The 18,136-nt window shown below is 37.2% G+C and overlaps 1 protein-coding gene across 4 annotated transcripts in view; it reads right to left on the bottom strand.

The window, feature by feature from the left end:
- LOC131068326 (uncharacterized) overlaps positions 1 to 17,135 on the bottom strand; it is a 31,448-nt gene extending 14,313 nt beyond the window's left edge. The window contains exons 1-2 of one of the 4 annotated variants that reach the window (XM_059214182.1): positions 16,692 to 17,135; positions 15,251 to 16,548 (exon numbers count right to left, since the gene is read on the bottom strand). In XM_059214182.1, coding sequence (XP_059070165.1) covers positions 16,496 to 16,548; positions 16,692 to 16,971 — 333 coding nt within the window. In that variant the 5' untranslated portion in view covers positions 16,972 to 17,135 and the 3' untranslated portion in view covers positions 15,251 to 16,495. Of the gene's footprint in view, positions 1 to 15,250; positions 16,569 to 16,691 lie in introns of those variants that run through there. The other 3 variants (XM_059214184.1, XM_059214183.1, XM_059214185.1) reach the window with 3 other exon arrangements.
- Between the last annotated feature and the right edge of the window lie 1,001 nt (positions 17,136 to 18,136).

The following is an 18,136-nucleotide window of genomic DNA, read 5'->3' on the forward strand; positions in this document are numbered from 1 at the left end:
CCATGCGTAGAGACATTGCTCCTCCCTCCTTCATGATTCCATCTCATCCTTTCACTTTGCACACACTCACGACCTATTCATTCATAACAAACTTACCCATTCCCATCATGGCTTGTTATTGATCTACCTAAGATTGGTTCGCCATTCATAATAAACATTCCTTTTCACCCCTTTTCATCCATAATAAATCAGCTCCTATCTGTGGCTAAGGCAAATCCTACGTCTAGTAGTGGGTGTGGAACTGAGAGCATCACTTGTTCTGAGGAGTATAGTTTCTTCTAGTTTTCTTCAGTCTATCCACGCACAATCCACAATAAAGCAACATTTGCATCGTCAATCTGCAATAAAGTTCCGTCTTCTTTGCAATAAAGTATCAGTTTCATGGATTCAACCAGTTTTAGATGAGACACAACAACAACAATGAGCTTCAACAAATCAAATCTTTCAATAGACTCAGACAACATTATGGTTCAGTGCGATCTATCCTTTTGGTCAAAGTAAACATTGTGACCACAATCAAATAAGACTTATACAAGTGACAAGAGACACTAAACTTGAGGACTACAGTGGATGTTGGTGTCGAGTCTTGGTTTTCTTTTGATTTTATCTTTTGGTGACATGTCTTTTAGCTTTTCCAGGATGTCTTTGACTAGAGATTCTATCTCCAGGATGTCTTTGACTAGAAAGGCGAGGATGGGGTATCGTCACCTATTTTTCTTTTGCTGTCTGTGGATTGTCTCTTAGTAATGCTATGACTTGTCCAAGGATATGAGGACAATGTGAGTCTAGTATGAATTGGGGCATTCCTTGTTTGAGACTGTCTTATCTCCATGCAAACGGGTACAATGACTTTCTGGGTCGAACATATATTTGGATTGTCATAACCTACTTGCCATAATAAAGCTCGATGATGATAATGCACAAGAAGCTCTTTCACTTTCATATCTTCTATCTTCCATCCCCCTTTCTTGATTGACTTCCATCGTCCTTCTTGAGTCTATATAGCCTGTTATCACATGACTGAGTATAATGACACGCCAAAAATATTTGTATTTCATGTAGTTGCACCTGCATTACCACATATTAAGCATTTCATACATACATATAGATATCACAAATGCACCACATCTTGCACACAACACATATTAGCACATTTTGCATTTGCATTATCATATCCATTTGCATTTCATACATTCACATTTGCATTGGCATAACATATAAAAACATAAAAGAATAAAAATATTGCATTTCATCATATACATATTTGCATCCATATCATAACCATCACATAGAAACATACATCATGAAACATCTCATCACATAGGTACACATGCATATAGCTGCCACAACGATGAATCTCATATATATATAATCATAAGTGTCATGATACAATGATGTCAAAATCATATGGCTACAATCACCCGAAGGTGTCTACATCATCATACAAAATGGTACAAAACTGATACATAGGGAGCCCTCTAAGGCTATGATGAACTCCCTCCCTCGGAGCCGCCTGGCCTCGACGGAGTCTGAGCCTTGGAAGGACCCGCCCCAGGATCATATATCCTATCCCCTCTGTCTGGTGGTGGTGGAGGACCCATGACCCCACCGCTGGATGCCTGTCTCATGTCCCTCCCTCCAGTGGTCATCGTGGTCCGCGATGGTCTACGGAAGCTCCTAGCTCGCTGCTTTGGTGGCACGACTCCATAGTATAGGTCTCTCCAGTAGCCTATCTCCTCCCCAACTCGTAGAACATAAGCATATCCAGCTCCTGTGTCCTTTGTCGCCTGCCTCCCTGCCCTCAGTGTTGTCTCAGCCTCTGTATAATGCTAGATAGCCTAATCCCTCTCCTGCTCAGTGTCCCTCAGCTATCTCTTGAGCCTATCCCTCTCCCGCTCGAGATCCTGGATCTCATCTGTCTGTCCCTAGCAGATCTCCCTCAACTCCAATAGCTCATACTCCTCCTCTCCCCCCTGTACCTGTGGCTGCTCCTGCCCCCCTGTACCTATGGCTGCCCCTGCCCCTGTCCTTGTCCTGTACCTGTCTGGGACCCTGTGTTGCTGGCACTTGTAAAGGCAATCCACCTCTACCTCTCACCACGCGAGCCTGTCTCTCCTCTCCACCCTCTCTCTGCAGAGCCACTCTCCTCTCTCCTATCACCCTTCGCCTCCTCCATCGGCCTCTACCTCCGCCATCTCCATTGTCATCCTCATCATCCCCGCCATCTCCATCTATTTGCTCCCCTGGATCTGTCAGTCGAGGAAATGGATGCTCAGCCCAATAAGCAGTATACTCTACATCCATCCCTGCATCCTCTATCTCTGGCCACATATCCCAAGGCAAGGGCACCATCTCTACCAGTTGCATCACTGCTTGATCATATGACAATAACAACCCGAAGTGTGCCTGATCCCTCACTGTCCGAGCATACATCGTGGAACCCCGTGGCATCCGCTGAATCCTGCTGAACTGCCTACAAACCTTGTCAACCAACTGCCTCTCCAGTACATAGGGTGTTCGCCCAATCAGATACCTGCTCCTGAAGGTGTACGACAGCTCCACTGCGTCATCCTCCCACTCCTTGCACTCTCGGTATGGTCTCCATACCACAGTGTCAATCTCATCGATGACCTTGTGCCAGTGCTCCAGTCTCCCGATCCGCGGCTGTGAGGTAATCATGTCATATAAGTGAACAAAACTGCGCCCATGGCCCCTGCCTCTGAAATGAATCGGTCGGGTAACCGACAGATGCTCATAAGCCCATACCTGTAATAATGTCACTCCACAGCCCAATCCTACAGATCCATGGTATACAAACTGATGAAGCTCATAGTACAAATGTGCCAGCACGCACGGTCCCCAGGCATATCTGGTATGTTGTGTCATCAGTGTCTCCAATGTGCTCCCCAGCCCACAACCAACCCTCGTGTCGCCCTGTTCGGACACAAGAACCCACTGATCACTCCTACCAGTACTGATGGTAGTGTCAATCCTGTCTGTGTCATGGTATCCCATGCCACGTGTCCTGCCCTCATCTCCAATCTCGGATCCTAAAACACTCATCTCAAGGCATCCCTGTCTCCGTCTCGATCATAGGGTATCAAATCTCCATCGATCGGTATCCGCAGTATCCTATATAATCCTCCAAGGTGACTGACATCTCACCCATCGGCAAATGGAAAGTGCAAGTCTCTGAGTGCCATCTCTCAGCTAGCGCAGTCAACAGTCCCATGTTCACCCGAAACTCAGGCACATACAAAATGAATCACAAACCCATAACCTCAATGGCTTCTCTGTCCTAAAATGTCAGCTCCGGTCGTAAGCTCTGAGTCGATGGGAATCTCTCCCGTGATTCTAGCATAGGTAGGTACTCCTGCGGTCAAGCAAATCAATCATGTCAGTCATAGTGGCATTCCCTGTTCATCACAAAATGCTACTCTTTATCCTAGTGCTTATATCTATCATATGGCGCTCTATCCTAGTGACACTCACTATTCATCACAAAGTGTTGCTATTTATCCTAGTGGTACTCCTTGTTCATCACAAAGTACTACATGTTTTTGCACTCCCTATTCATCACAAAGTCCTGCTCATATTTGCACTCACTGTTCATCACAAAGTGTTGCTCTTTTTTAGTACTCCTTGTTCATCACAAAGTACTTTGTCTTGGTACTCTTTGTTCATCAAAAAGTGCCTTGATCTATCATATCCTTGGGCTCTGCTTGAGTGTATCCTCTTGAGTAGTTTCCTGATTGGCAACGTATGTTCTATCACAGAATTGTCAATCCTAGCCCTATCTGCTATCCTAGTCTTCCCTAGAGGACCTGCTTGAGTGTATCCTCTTAGTAGTTTATCCAATCGACAACGTATGTTCATCATAGAATTGTTGATTCGACCTTGAAGACACAAACGCACCTTCATGACATAAACACGCTTACATATTGCACAAATGCGTCTGCTCTGCACAGACGCGCTTGAAATACACAAACGCAACTGCTCTGCATAGACGCACCTGCTCTACATAGACGTGCCCACATAGCACAAGCACGCCTGCCCAACGCAGACATGCTCGCATTTGACATAGACACCTTTTCCTACATAGACGTGCTTGGCACAAACACAGACGCGCCTAGTTAACCTAGATGCGCCTGGCACTAGCATAGACGCACCTCGACGTTTTTTTGACCTTGTTTGACACATTCTAGAATGCATTTATTGTGCTACCTAACATGCATTAATGACAACATTTATTGCGACAAAGTACAAGGAGGTTTTACGGTACTCACCAACTCTCCTCCATCTGCTGGCCTCTGAAATCGGCGAACGCGATCGAATCTGTGCACCAATGCCATCGCTGCTGACTGTTGCCGCTCTATTCTCTCTCTGCACTCTGATCTCTTAGATGTGTGGATGACAATGAGGATGTATTCCCCTCGTGGTCTATTTTATAGATTGCCCTAGCCCTAGACCCTAGCCCTCGTTTCCCGAGTCAGTCTTCTTTATCCTGTGACTCTGTCACTTTATCCTATCCGGTCAGTCCATTCTAGCCTTTCTTTCTTATCGAGAGATTGTCTGCGATCTTTTCAGACATTTTCATCCAATCTCTTGAGGGGGCATATCATTCCCATCTTGGGGCAACTTTGTATCAGTTCATATTATCTTCTTTGAAACAACGCGACAAGCTGCATTGTCTCAAAGAGGGGCAAAATGTAGACACCTAAAATTGTCCAGTCTAATTAAATAAATATTTTATTTATTTAATTATTTTAGCCTAATTCTTCTATTAATTAAATAAATCTTTATTTATTTAATTAATTCATTTATCCTCTTCTAGCCTTATTTCTCATTTAAATAAATAAATTTATTTATTTAAATTATCCTTTTCCTAAATTAAATAAATATCTTATTTATTTAATTGATCTCAGTTCTTCTATTAATTAAATAAATATTTATTTATTTAATTAATTCATTAACCTTTTCCACCTATGACACATGTCATTCATCTCTTAATTCCTACACTACCTACCCTCTCATTATTTTATTATTTCCTCTACCTACCCTCTAATCATAGCCGACCATTTATCTTTTACACCTCTCAATCTTATCCCTCCATTTCTTATAGTGTCTTCTATATAAGGAGATGCTTCCTTCATTATCAACCCTATGCATTCAATCCTTGGACATATACATTCTAATCAAGCATCCTAGCATTCGATCTTTCATATGCGATCCTACTTGCAACCACGTTTCCGTTCTTTGTTGAGCTCTTGTGCACACAAAATCTGAGAACAAATATATCAAGCAAGGTCAATGGAGATAGGAAGAATGGAGATTCAAACCCTATTGGACATGTGATGGTATAATCTTTGTGATTTCATTTGATGTGCATTATTTTAGGTAATCTTCACATGTTATGGTGGATCTTTGTTGTTGTTAGGCTAGGGTTTTGTGGTTGAATTTATTTAGCCTTTCAATATTGTTGTTATCCATTTTCACTGTAAACACTCTATATATTGATTCCTCGTATATTCGACACTATTTGTGGCTTGGAGTAAATGGATGAAAGGTTTGATGGGCTAACTCGAAATTTCTACACCAATACTTTGATGTATTCTCTCACATGGAGATGAGTGCTAAGGTGAATTTGGTCTTGTTTATCTTCTAGTTTGAACCACAATTATTTCCCTTCCTCTACGAAAGTTTTTGTGCTAACCTTTTTGGCAATGCACATTTCATGTCTACACATTTTATCTTGGTCAACTAGGAGAATGCTTATTGATGTTTGTGGAAGATATAAATCGAAGATCAAATCTGTTACAAGAGTGTGAAGAAAAGAAAATGCAAATAAATGATTGCTATATACTAGAAGCAGTAAGCCGAAGGTAGCATCATTCATATGAGCAAGGAAATGTGGTGGAGGTAGTTGATATTATTTAGTAGAGGTGTTGTGGAGGAAGTTAATCATCAATCCATATCATCTAGAGGTTGTAGCATCCTTTTGTAAGTGTTGTGATTTGTAGGGAGTAGTGAACTTCCTTTGGTTGTAGCCATAAAACTCTATTTTAGGGAGTTGCAACTTTCTTTGAGTTGTAGCCTATAAAACGTAATATAACCTTGTTTTACTTATGAGGCTAGATTTGGACAGAAGCTCCAAGTAGCTTGCTCATCATGCTTTTTCCCTTGTTGGATTTTCCATGTATATCTAGTGTCTTTCAAGTGTGTAATTGTGACAAATGTTTTGTTCCATTACTACTAATCTATTTTGAGTAAGGTTTGAATTAATATTGTTGTTGAAGGGTTTTGTTTTACTTAAATATTGATTAACCCCCACCCCCCTCATAGTATTCTAGTGTGTATACTAGTGGGGATATCTTAATTCCTCCCGAAGCATGCCTCATATATATTCTCTTTAATGAGCCAAATAGATTTCAACAATTGTTGTCCCATTGAGAGGGAATGTTCCATGTGCTTTGGTTTGTCATTGAAACTTGTTGTAATGCCCTTCTCATTGCATCTAGGAGATGTGTATTAATCTTGACATTGGTTTGATGATGTATCTAGAGATGCACATGTCGTGATTGTATTATGCTTATGAGTTATTGTTCATGCTCTATTCTAGTATGGTGTGATTGTATTATGCTTCCAAGTTATTGTTCATGCTCTATTCTAGTATGTTTTGATTTCTTTATGACTCATGGTGTGTATGGACCACTGGCATGTTTGAGATGGTATTCCTCAACATGTCAGCTTTTGGTGTTATTTGCATTGAGATGCATGCATGATATTGTATCAAGTTCTTTGTAAGGATTTGATGTATTACTTCATGATGATAATTCATGTGATGTATGTGGCATGGTGTTATGCCTAAATTTATTATGCTTCAATTTAATAATGTTCAACATATTGCCTAAATGTAAATTAAATGTGATTGTGACATTAAAAGGCATGTGGAGATGAAATACTAATGCGATGTTGATTTATTATGTGAGATGTTAATGTTGATATAAAGTTAAATGACAATGTGTTTTAAATTAGTGAAATGCAATAAATAGATATATGTGATATTGGACCCCATTTGGGGAAATTGTATGCTCTTCAGCTATTTATATATATGCGCAGGTACCCTTGATGTGTGTTGAGTGGTTGCAGGTACTGAGCGTCAACTTCACCTGACTACAAATGTGTAAGTGTACCCTAACAATGGTTATATAAGAGATATAACATTGGCTTATCATGTTAGCCCTAAACTGTTGTACTTAGTTTGAGTATCGATTTCCTATGTGATTACCAGTGTTATACTTCATATACCATGGTTGGTAACATTCCAAAACCCTAACCCCTATGTGGATGCCTAGTAAAGAGTGCTTGAGTGCTTCGATGCTAATTTATATTCGCTAGGAATTAAATTGCAAAATTGAGTTCTATAGTTTAAATGGCGATTTTTTTGCAATTTAATGTTGAAATGAGTTTTATGGGTGTTTATGGTTATTTAATGTTTTGAATGTTTAAATATGACTTATTTATACTTGTTTTGATCATATTTGATCATTGGAGTTAAATTTGAATTTTAGGGAAATTTTAGTTTAATTATTACTTTATATAATGTTGACACAATTTTGGCAATTTTATGGTTATTTATTGTTTTGAGAATATTTTTTATGCGGCTTATTTATGATCATTTAAATATGTTTTTAATTGGGCCAAATTAATGAATATAAGAATTAAAAGTTTTATTTATTTAATTATATTAGTTTATTTTCAAAAAGTCAATTGAGTTTTATAAAGGGAAAAAGTGCTCATTTGACCCTTAAATCAATTTTGGGGTTTTTGGAAAGCATGAAAACCCTCTTTTAGAGGAAAATTGATTTGTTGATTGTGGGAGCAATTGACACCAAATTGCATGAGATTATTTGCATTTTGATAGGAATTGGGAAGGGAAGTTGTTGCTTCATTTGTATGTGCTTTCGTTGTGTGTTTCCAAAGATCCATTCATTGCAAATTTTGGGTGAAAAAAGAGATATTTTATTAAATCTTTGTTTATGCTTTGTTTTAATCATTTTAAAAGCTTCGATTGGCATTGGTAGGGTTATACTACCCTAGTTTGCATTTCATTTGATTTGATTTGGTCATGTATATTTTATTTTGTGAAATTTTTACAAACTTTCCAAAATATGGGGTTCTAATGCCAAAAATTTTAGAAAATGATTGAAATGTCAGATTTATATTAAAAGAGTGGTATTAGGCACTTTTAGAACCAAAGGGTACTTTTAGGTTTTTTTTTGTTTTGAAAATTTAAATTTTGGTGAAATTTGAAGCTATTTTAATGGAGTTTCATGGAAATTTCTAGTTTTTGTTATGCATGAAAATTGGAAAATTTATAAGTTATGGGAGTCTTTGGATGTTTTAAAATGTGGAAATTGGATTTTCATGTGTGAAACGTTGAGACAAGTCAATAGGATTCATGTTGAATTTTTTTGGACAAGTTCTCAATTTTTGCATTTTTTTGCATGTCACGTGCTTGAGAAAATGTGAGTATTTGAAATGGGAAAATGAAATTTAATTTGATTTGAGGAATATTGAAATGAGTAAAATGTGGAAACCAATGTATTGTTTATGTGTTTTGAAAATTAGTAAAGCCTTGTATTTTGCATTGTTTTATGCCACATTTGTTAGTGAATGGATGAGCCTAGCACGTAGGTATTGGAGAGGGTTATGGGAGTGGCTACCAATGTGACCTTGGCCCAAAGTGGTTGTACGTGGTTATCACACGTGGAAGTCATTTGATCAAGTAAAAACTAATAAAAAATGGATTATTAACTAATCAAGATAATGGTTGCCCTGCACATGCCTTGAGTGCTAGTAAAGGCTAAGGATGTGATTGGGAAGACAAGTCCTCTCTAGGAACTTCAATACTTGTATGATAAAATGTCCTTGTCCATATGAGAGGATCTTCAATTCTACATGGTAGCTAAGCTTGTAATCTGTGAAGACACTCCCTAACTAGCTCTCTAGCATCTAGTCCTAGTATAGTTTGAGTAGCACCCATAAGAGGTATTGTTCCTTTCCTATTGGTGTCGACTCCATTCTTTTGTTCTTTAATGTTGTGTATTCTTCATGCTTGGATGTGCCTATGTCTTCTCCCCATGTTTCTTGCATGTGTGAGTGATTGGTTGTGCCATTGGTGTCCATGTCCAATGAGGATTTGTACTTGTCCCTTCATGATATTGATGACTCCCTTGTATGATGTGTATGAGCATGCATACTTTGTGTATGGTATGTGTGTGTAAGCCATCTCCCTATGTGATTTAGTGTGAGTATGCTTGTGGCCAATGTGACTATCTTCTAGCACAAAGGGAGTGGATCTTTTGATTCCAAGTGGTCAAGTGGTGTGTATACCATTGTTGGGGTCCAGATGATAGCAAATTGAGATGCACAGTGGATCCATTTCTCATGTATTTTCTTATTCTCTTCAACTAGTTAAGTGTTGTGGAATTGTATATTGATAGAACATTTGAGTTCTATTGTAATGTAATATTATTTCAAGAACCTCTCTCATTGATATGGATGCAACATAACTAGACGAATCATTTTAGTATATGTCAATTGCATTTACATGACTCAATGTTGGAACCGAGCATAATTGTATAAAGCTTGATCAAGTTGCTTTTATTTTATGGTAAGGATGGTAAATGATTGTAGGAACCTTTACTTGGGCTTAAAAAGAACAATTTAGTTGCTAGACCAAACTTGTCGTTTTTGTTGTATCTCAATTCAAAAAGTTAGAAATTGGCTAAGTGGTCTGAAAGTCGTGGTCGGGCTTATGCCTCAAAAACTTCTTAAGTATGAGAATAAGGTCTAATGCAACCCCGAACCTTGACCCCCTGAAAACTTTGATTGTCATAGAAAAAGTTGTCTTACATAGTGTATCCACGACCCCCAACCTCTGAAAGCTCCTCCTTCACCTTGGAAATTTCTTAAGTTTATTACATTTTGAGGATAGGACTTTCTCACTTTGGAGTTCTTTTGTGTAGAAGATTTTTGGAGAAAACCCAATCTCTGGTCCTCGAAAGGGTGAATTTTTGGCCTTGCATCCCCAAATGTTTTCAAGCTTGCAACCTTGATAGTTTTGAGCATTGACCATCGACCATCAGGCTTTAAAGGTTTGGGTTTAGAACTTGGCAAGTGAGACCCCTGATCCCCGATGGGTGTTCTGGAATGTAAAACATCGGAGGTCCCGATTTTTTGGACCTCAGACATTAGGCCTCTGAGATTCCCAATTAGACTTCGCTATGCTCGATCCTCTAGCCCCAACCCCAAAAACCCTTTGAGTGTCGAGCTTTAGGAATTCGAGGATGTAGTTCCCTCGATTGCAAATGAGGTAAGGTGTATCCCTAACCTCCAAACCCCGACAAGGTTGTAAGGGAGTGAGGTCTCCCAACTAGACAACCACTTGTGTAGGTTGACCCTTTTTGTTAATGATTGTATTTGTCTTGTTGAGTGGATTGGAGGTGTTAGTGTTCTTGTCCTACTCCTAGTCTCAGAAATTGACCGTGTCTTTATTTAGTTGAGTTGTGTTGGATCCTAGATGGCCTTCATTGGTGTTGTTTTCTGAGAACATCCTTGGTGTTTTTAGGTGTGCATTAGTATGGATTGGAGGTTCCCCCATTCTATCATTATGTGGTGTCATGAGAAACCAAGATTTTGAGTTGATACCTCAGTATCCTTTAGGTGATGTTACTTCTCTTTGTTGGGTTGTCATATTTGTCCCGTGATTGTTCACTCTTCCACTAGTACCACTTTGTATATACAATGGTGAGGTTATTGTTGTCATTCCCTTGTGCCATAATGTTCCATATGACACTCGTGTGCACATTGTAGAGCAAGTGCAGTTTGTAGTTGTTTAAAAAAAAAGTTGGTCTGCAAGTTTTGCCCTTGGTCATTAGGACATGGCATTACACTTGTACCTATAATCTTTCAAATTCTAAACTCAAAGTCCGTTTTTAACTCCATCATTCACTTATACACAAAATCAAGGAAAATTTACTTGAACAATAATAGCTAAAATTGTGGCTCAAGTAATTGTTCTCTTCTTTTGTACTAATAAGTCTTTATTATCTAATGGAAAAATATTTAACACTCCCTTTAGTATTTCATAAATCTGCTAAAATAGTTACCAATGAGAACATTTCAATATCATTTAGAGTGTTTTGAAATATAATATTATGTTTCAAAATTATTTCTATTACTCTGCCTTGAGCTATTTGATTCAAAATTCATTAACTTTGCAATTGCTTCCTTTGTCATATAATTTCCCTTTCACACTCTTAATATAGTTCTTAATCGTTTATTAACTTTACAATTGCTTCCTTTGTCATATAATTTCCCTTTCACACTCTTAATATAGTTCTTAATCGCATTGTTTCAGAAATTGCAAATATTATTGAATCACAAATATGAATTTGCTAATTCTCGTTTTGTAATTTATGATGTCTGCTCAGTAAAGAAAAACCGCTTTTTTAATGACTTTTTTGAGCTTGAGGATTTTGAGATCCTTGAGGCCAACTTGGATAGTCATGAGGTTACATGACTTCTAAGAAGCTCTAATTTAGGAGCTTCATCATCAACATCTGCAGCTCTCTAGCATATCTCTATTTGTAGTAGCAAGATTCATTCATTACGTTTGGTTTTTTTGAACTTTGTACATAGTTAATAGATTTACTTTGTTGTAATTGAAATTTTGTAAATTGTAATCATCTAATTATTATTTATGCACTATGAACTATGAAATATGTTTTGTAAGATAAAATAAAATCAACAATATGAATATAAACAATTTAAAGTTCATGGTTTATGGCTTTCATTTGCATCCCTAACTCCACTCCTCTGCAGCTTCCTTTCACTTATCAGCTTGTTTAATGCTGCTTCCATCTAACTGTAGTAGCTATTCTCCATCTCCAACTCAAGCCAATAAACGTAAGTCTACCATTCTACCATTCTTCTCCCATTCTGATCATTCACGGTATTAATATAATTTCTTTCTTTCCAGTATTTCTATCGTCCCTCTCTTGTTGCTAGTACTTAGCACTCATGAAATCCTGCTCTTTTTCACTTGTGCTATTTGTGGGCTCGCCATAAGTTTGTGATGCTTGTTTTTTACTATCTTTACATCTTTCGGTTTCCACTCTATTAAACTTCTGGATTAAATCTTTGGTTTCCTGGAGAAACTGGCCCAGGAAGTTTGCATCATAAGTTGTTTAGCAGTGACAAACATTTGAGTTTTCTGCATTTTACACCGATCTTATGATCCAAAAAACAGAGACCCCCAAGTACTTATGATTTCACCAAACAGCCCAACAAGTTTTACCTCGTAATGGATTCAAACCAAGAGTATCCATAATCCAAAGATAACTTTTTATCATAGCCCACAACTTATATTTACAATTTTATCCTCTTTATGATCCTCACAGTTACAGTCCCTGCATCCATGCAAGTACCGGTATATTCCTCCTTTCAATATTTGTCCTCTGGCCTCAATGATGACTGATGCAATAACCATGCTTAATGCATACCGCGTTGCTTTCCGTGTAATTCTTGTAGATTGAGGCAGACCAAATGGTTGGAAAACAACTGAGTAGTATTCAAAATCACTTGCCTGAAGAGATGTTGTAATGCAGGAAATCTGTTTAGAAGATTTATAGCTAAAGTTGTCTGGGAAAGGGTACTCCTCCTCACTGATATCACATTTAAAAACTCTTCAGGAGGATTTGTAGTAACCAAACTCACACATACCGGGATGTTTAGTTTTTTGTTGGGCCAGTCAAAATCTATAATTAGATCCCACCAAACATGGACAATTTGCTTGATTGATTCATACAGATCTGAAATTCAGATCAATATGACTTGTGGACTTGAGATTGAGGAAATATTTTTAAATTCCCAAGCTTAGTGCAGCAAAAGATCTGAAAACCTGATTGATTATAATTTATAGATAAACTCTTCAACAGTCGGCCTTTATTCTCGTAACATAACACCACACCATTGTAATATGTGTATTGCAGGCATTATGCAAACTAATTAAGACAAACAAATTTTTGGTATTAAACTTGCTTACATAGAAATGTACATCTCTTTCTCACTAAAGTTTGATCCATTACCTTCTCTTTCAATTTTTTTAGTTTTAAAAATCATGCTGCCTCCATTCTACTCGTGTTAGTCATCACTCTCTTCAATCGAATAAAACTCTTTAGGCCGGAGCTGGGCGCTCAGCTGTTCTTGTTTTCATATTACTAACTCTTAAACTCAATTATAAAATCTAAACAGATAGTGAAATTTTTTACATTAAGAAATTTGAACAAAAGGATCTTACACTAACAGAAGATAAGAACTATATGCCGTATATGGATGGATAAAAGAGCTGAGACAAGTTGATGTCATTATTATTGGGTATATGAAGTCCAACAGTCACATGACTGTTTGTCTTCCCCAAAAGACTCTTCATTTCATATTTGATATGTTTATATAAATGGCTGTGTGTAGCCCATACATGATGTACTGTGTAATTGGATATTGGTTAATAAGAAGTCTCCCTACGTTTTTGGTGGACGTAGCCACTTAGTGGTGAACCACGTTAATCTTGTGTCTTGAGTTCTTTGTTGTGTCTATTATTTTTTCTGCTGTTTTGTGTTCATTATTATGTGTTTTCTCTGCTCATTTTTAAACTAACAATTGGTATCAGAGCTATGGTGAAATGTTGAGCACAGATGAGATCCGATTGGATAGTTGATCTTGAAGTTGGGTGCTTTTATGTTATCAATAAACAGGCTGAAGTTTCAAATGATGAGGCCGAATCAGATGATGAAGCCGAATCAGTCATCAAAAAATTTCTTGGCAGTCTAGACTCGGTAGAGAGTGATGTCCAAACATCATTGGTGGGATGGTTGGAAAAAGGAGGAGACTTTGGCTGAAGAAGAAGAGAGTTTGTTGTATTTGCTGTTTGAAGAAGAGACTAGTTTGTTTCCCTTCCAAGATGAGGAGGATGCCTCCCGGGGTGAGAAGGATGTAGTCTCGAATCTAGTGAATGAGGATGACCCTAAAGAAGAACAGGCAGATTGCAGAAGTGATGATTTATTGTTGCAGATTGCAATAGTGGAGGCAGAGTGAAATGCATTGATTGCAGGTAGTGCACAAGTTTCTGCACAAAACACAACAAATTCATTCAGTGAGGCAACCTTGAGAATTGGGAGTGATGTTTGTAGGCTATTCACACTTGTACAAGAGTTTTATATTTGGGTATTACAATTTGATAATGGTGATCTTCTAGATATCCTATTACGGGGGAGCACAAAAGCAAGAGACTTTGATGGAGTGTATTATGCATCTGTTGATAGTAGTGTTTCTGATTATGGATTACCAGATGAAGTAGTTAGAGAATATGTTTTTAACTTTGATTTGACTTGGAGAAGATTAATTTGCACTGTTCATGAACAGAGTTTGGCGATATTAAAATCTTCTCAAGAGCTAGTTGTAGTATGAGCCTTGGAATGGAGATGCAGGGAATGTTACAGGCTGTGCCGGTTGGACTTCACGAGGGAGATTGTTGGGTATATGAAGCCCAACAGTCACATGGCTGTTTGTCTTCCTCAGAAGACTCTTCATTTCATATTTGATATGTTTATATAAATGGCTGTGTGCAGCCCATACATGATGTACTATGTAATTGGATATTGGTTAATAAGAATTCTCCCTGCATTTTTGGTGGACATAGCCACTTAGTGGTGAACCACGTTAATCTTGTGTCTTGAGTTCTTTGTTGTGTCTATTATTATTTCTGATGTTTTGTGTTCATTATTATGTGTTTTCTTTGCTCGTTTTTAAACTAACAATTATTGTCTTTGACTTTATTCCAGTAAAAGCTTAAAAATTTAGCACGTTGTTTGTTATTTGGGGCACCCAAATTTTCAAATAGCAATTAACTCACATCCCTGAAAGCCTATAATAATCTTATAAATGGAAAAATGAGCACATACCGGCAAAACATATTGTACAGAACTGTGTGCCTGTATTTAAGCTGTTTAGAATGAATCTACATCCAAAACATTAAGATGAGCTCTATGGTGAACATAAATATGAATCAGAAAACAAATAAAGGAATGAACTGGGCGCTTAGCTGCTCTTGTTTGCATGTAACTAAGTCTTAAATACAATTGTAGAATCTTAATACATTGAAAATTTTCACAAGAATAAAGAAATCTTACGCAAGTATGCCATATTTGGATGGACAAAAGGGCTGCTACAAGTCAGGCCAGAAGTAGACCTCAACCTGGGCATTATTACTTTATTCCAATCTGAAAATTTTCACAAGAATTATGAATAAAGGGAACTTATACAATTATACCATATTTGGATAGGCCAGAAGTAGACCTCAACCTGGGTATTATTACTTTATTCCAATCTGAAAATTTTCACAAGAATTATGAATAAAGGGAACTTATACAATTATACCATATTTGGATGGACAAAAGAGGTGCTACAAGTCATGCCAGAAGCAGATCTCAACCTGGGCAATCTTCCCCACCTTCTTTTATCCTCTCTTCTTATTCACCACTTTTCTGCTTCCACATATCTCCTCAAGGCTTGTTAACCGTTCCAATCCGCCCGAAGATAAAAGCTTAAATATCCAGCACGTTGTTTGTTATTCGAGGGATCGAAAACTTCAAATAACAAACAAACTGCAGGTTCTTTAATTTTGGTCCTCCAAAAGTGATAAATAATTCTTGACTCACATAATGTAAGTTACGTGAGACTCACCAAACCCCATATCGAACTTGGCACAAAGAAACAATCAAGATAAACTTGTTGAAGATTTTTCATAACATTCATTTTTTTTGGTGGGGGGGGAATATCAGACATTACCTTCTATTGCAGGAGTACTTGAAAAAACATTCATTTTTTTTGGTGGGGGGGGGGAATATCAGATATTACCTTCTATTGCAGGAATGTCAAGTACTCATTTTCACAAGACACCATTCTCTACATATTTCAGGTGCTCTTCTTTTTTTTAAAAGAGAAAACTTATTTCTTGAAGATTGATCAAATTGCTAACATATTTTAACATTTAAGAATTCATTCTCTTCAATAATGATCCCATTGACCAAGATCAAATTGCTAACATCTTTTACATTTAATTACTCTGATCCCAATGTCTTCAAAGCACTCATATTTCAGTTCACTTATCCATTTGAATAGATGTTGAAAGACATTTGAGTTCACCTATCCACTCAGGTAGATGTTATATTCAACTTCAATAAATTCAAGACTTTAAGAAGTTTTTATCATGCAACACATTTTGGCAATGTGGAGATGGCTGTGTTGCTAAAATCAACTCTTAAAATCAAGAATTCAAGAATACTCTTCTAATGTGAAGAGAACTATGAAATAATGAAACCCATAGAGAATGTAACAAACTCAAGCTCTATATACTTTCATCAAACTCATTTCAAGTTGATGTAGATAATCCAATCCCATATCTCACTCTTGCTTTAATTTTCACTGTGGAATAAACCCTTCAGCTATCCACAAATATATAAAATATTATATGAAAAAACAAGATTTGAGATCCGAAGAAATAACTGTGCATGCTGAGGGAATACACTCTCTTAGAATTTCATTATTAATGGTGAGTGGCAACTTACCAAATTCTTGTGTAATTTGATGAAGTTCTTCACCCGGATCGCCCCTTTCGCACGAGGGCAACAATCTGACAAATTCATCTTCCTTGTGCTCCACGATATCCCACACTTCCTGCCGCCATTCTTTCAGAGAGAGATCGTGGGCTTTTAGTTGGTACATAGCTTGCTTGTAACCACATATTTGTCTGAGCTTCTCCTCTAGCCATTCAAAACCCTTTTTTAAGATGAGCAACTGTGCTACCCCATCCAATACTTCTTGATCGACAGCAAGCCTTGAAGCCATCTTTAACTGAAACTGCTAATGGATACAAATTAAACTAAAAAATACTCAGAGGTGACTTAACCTAACTCTATACACATGTGCAACAGATAAAGAACAGATTGGAACCCTTAGGGTTTCTAGAGTTTTTAATTATAAAAACTGTATAGCAATTATTAATAGTTAATTATTAGTCGGAGCAAATTAATTGTGATTGGAAAATTACGAGACAGACAATCAGAAAGACAGCTGTAGTGCATACGTAAAAGATGTGCAGTAAGTTTTTCTGTATTCCGACCTAGCATTGAAAAGATTGTCCACGTCGTTTTCCTCTATTTGCAAGTGATGAAAATGACGGAAGCGGCTAAACTCCATGTAAAATGGCATATTGTACAGTTTTAAAAAATCCTAAAACATAATGAATTTTTTAACTTTTAGGAGTTAAATCTTCATGTTCTGGATTTTCATTGTTGTTGAACCACAAAAAATTCAAGCTATATTTTGTGGAAGGTTTTTTGGAGTGCCATTTTGTGTGGAAATTAGCCTGTATTCAAAGATATACTCATTCTAAATACACACAATAGGTTGAATTTCTTTAGCTAAGAGTGAAGGGTCTTCATTCCAACAAAGTCCTCTAAGGCACAATCCTCACCTTACGCTAAGCAAGACTTCATCTCTGGTGGGCTTATTCAACTTCACTAGTAGATCAAGGGCCATTAACATGTTTTTTTCTATTTGGGATGAGTTAGTCTTAAAATTGAGATCATGGTGCTTGAGAGAAAGGAAGAAGACCTCAAAAATTAGGATGAGGGAATGATATTAATAATTTTATGTATAATATAGTTGTTAGTTTATCTATTAATGTTACAGAGAATTATAAGTTAGAATGGAGAGGGGTTGATCTCTTACATTATATCAAAGGTATGAGAATTGTGGTTTAATTGATTATTATGTTGGTTGTATCTCTTCAAAGCATTTTTCTATTATTTAGATTAAACATGTTAGAAGTCTTGTGGCAATAGATCTATTTTATGACATCTCTTATTTGCCTAAGATCTAGGAGCATCCAAATAGTAATTGCATGACAAATCTAGGAATTTTAAATTTTTATTTTTTTGGTATTTTCTACAGTTTTTACATGTGTATTTTTGGAGGTCTTCAAAGTAGAATTGGCAGCCAAGACTTCCAC

The sequence above is a fragment of the Cryptomeria japonica genome, chromosome 11, assembly GCF_030272615.1.
Source record: "Cryptomeria japonica chromosome 11, Sugi_1.0, whole genome shotgun sequence".
Lineage (NCBI taxonomy): Eukaryota > Viridiplantae > Streptophyta > Pinopsida > Cupressales > Cupressaceae > Cryptomeria > Cryptomeria japonica.